Source organism: Berghia stephanieae, chromosome 4 (genome assembly GCF_034508935.2).
Source record: "Berghia stephanieae isolate SIO BIC M18660-M18661 chromosome 4, UCSD_Bste_1.3, whole genome shotgun sequence".
In the NCBI taxonomy this organism is placed as follows: domain Eukaryota; kingdom Metazoa; phylum Mollusca; class Gastropoda; order Nudibranchia; family Aeolidiidae; genus Berghia; species Berghia stephanieae.
In genome coordinates, this window is record NC_088363.1 from 10902441 (window position 1) to 10904940 (window position 2500).

General features: G+C 36.9%; 1 protein-coding gene across 1 annotated transcript in view; it reads left to right on the forward strand.

Moving 5' to 3' along the window:
• LOC144970018 (uncharacterized) overlaps nt 1-2500 on the forward strand; it is a 3905-nt gene that overhangs the window by 608 nt on the left and 797 nt on the right. Inside the window, exon 2 of the mRNA XM_078909189.1 lies at nt 496-847. Coding sequence (XP_078765315.1) covers nt 512-847 — 336 coding nt within the window. The 5' untranslated portion in view covers nt 496-511. The remainder of the gene's footprint in view (nt 1-495; nt 848-2500) is intronic.

A 2500-nucleotide genomic window follows, 5' to 3' on the forward strand; every position in this document is an offset into this window, starting at 1 on the left:
AAAAATATACTTCCTTTATCTATAAAGTAATTGGTTTTACAGACGTGAATTATAAAAGTGAATGGATAAATAAACGTTTTACAAATAATATGACGTTTACAGTATTTTATAAAGCAATCGAGTAAATCATATGACCAAAAAAACAAAAACAAGAAATATGGTAAAACCAAAGGTAAAAAATGTTATTTGTTCGGATCCGATGAGATGGATAAACTCAATATTACATTTGAATGGCCATTATCTACGCTTCTTCTTCTTCTTCTTCTTCTTCTTCTTCTTCTTCTTCTTCTTCTCCTCCTTCTTCTTCTTCTTCTTCTTCTTCTTCTTCTTCTTCTTCTTCTTCTTCTTCTTCTTCTTCTTCTTCTTCTTCTTCTTCTTATCCTTCTAATTCTTCTTCTTCGTCTCCTCCTCCTCCTCCTCCTCCTCCTCCTTGTCTGGTGGTGCTGGCGATGATGATGATCACTTATATTATTGTTGATTTCCGATGTCCTCTAGTTCGTGTGGACACAAAATGCATCAATTTCTTCTCGTCGTCGTCGTTGCAACCATCATGGCAGGTATGCCCGTTGCCCAACACACCGGGAGGATCTGCTTGCCCAATACTTTCACCGCTACTGGCGTGAACAATGGGAATGAATTTGATGTAATAGCTGATCTTGAGAATCAACGCGTTTATGCCTATGCCAAACCCGACATGCTTATCGATAAGAATGTGATGAAAAAGTACACGTTTAAGAACGACTCTACATGCACCTGGGCCAACCTCAGAGGATATGCATTATACTATCAATGCATCCCTCAAGGCGCTACTGAATTAGATAATCCAAGAGAATTCATCAACCAAAGGGTAGGCAAATTGTACATTCAACCACCACCACAACAACAACAACCAAAAACTAAACAAAAAAAAAACAAACAAAAACAAGCAGGATCATGGATTATTGCTGACATTCATAGCCGCTTTGCAAACAAAAAACAACCCAAAAAAAAACAAGAAAAAAAAAAGAAAAAAAAAAAACAAACAAAAACAAAGAAAAAACAAAACAAAACAAAAACCAACAAACAAGCAAAATTGAATCCAACCTTCATCATAATGTGATTAACTGATTTATAAGAACACTCTAAACAATTTGGGTTTCTTTCTTCTCAATTAAAAAAAAATAGCAATCAAAAACCTAATTGAAATCAGCGTGACTTCACATGATTTGATATATAAAATATTAACAAGATTAGTCTTTTTCCCCTTTAACTGTAAGTATACAGTCGCTGACAAATATCATACCAAGACTAAGTGTTGAGAACCGTGCCTGTTTGATTTGACATGTTCATGCTGGGCTGTGTGTTGCAGAACATTCATGCAGGTTTGCTGTGTCACGAACTGCTATTTACAAGTTAATATTATATAGCAGTACAGGAAAAATGGTGGGGGTTTGCAGCAAAGAAAATACCATTCAAATCAGAAACCTGGGATATATTTCAGTGGAAGTTTGGTCACATGACATCCGTTTGAGAATGAATATCGAGTTGTCATCAGACAGTTACAATAGAGACAATTACATCGCAACAGTTTTCATTCATGGCGACACACCATCGCGTATGGCTCGAAATACGGAGGGCTTCTTAGAGAACAATAATTTTAATTAAGTCAGTCTTGACACGAATCCAACCTAAATAAAACATGTGGGATAATATGAAGAAAACAAATTCATTGTCTATGGCGCATAAAAACGGAGCTGATTTTTACCAGCTTCTGGGAGATGGCCGGGATAACCCTTCTGCAGAGTTTATTAAACGATTCAATCTGCACATTCAAAAGCCAGTGGTTTCCCTTCATCCAATTAAAGTTTTATCAGTAAGGGTCATACGATGGTGAGTCAAAAAGTAATGGAACAGCAGATGTCCTACTGAGTTCATTTCTTTTTCATGTGACGCCATCTTTAGCTCAATTGAACTTACGTGTGTAGTCTATAAACCAAAAGTTGAAAATCTTAATTCTGTCAAACTTTGACAAAGTTATGGTAGTTCAAAATGGCTGCCCTACGAATGTTCGTCAGCAACAGGAAGCTGTTATTGAATTTCATGTTTCAGAAGAAGAAACTCCGAGTAACATTTTTAAACGCCTTGGGAAAGTTTGAGGCATTGTTTTAGATGGATTAAACGTGAATTTCGTCATCTAGGAGAAAATGAGATGCAATCAGTGACTTCTTATATACTATCAGTAGACAATGGATGCAATCCAACACCTACCCTGAAACCCCTCTCAACGATCTTGATCTGACAAATCTTGTGATTGTCGCCGGCCAAGCAGTGTCAACTCAGTGAATCAAATAAAGACAGAAGCATTGATTCGTTCTGATAGAACTTTTCTTGATGAGATAGCAGGTACAAATTATATACGTTGAAGCGATTGAAAGCAAGAATCCGTCGAGTTAGACCGGATTTGGAGATGGAACGAGTACTGTTTCTTCGTGAAAAATGTCCTTCCTCGCACAAGTGTCCG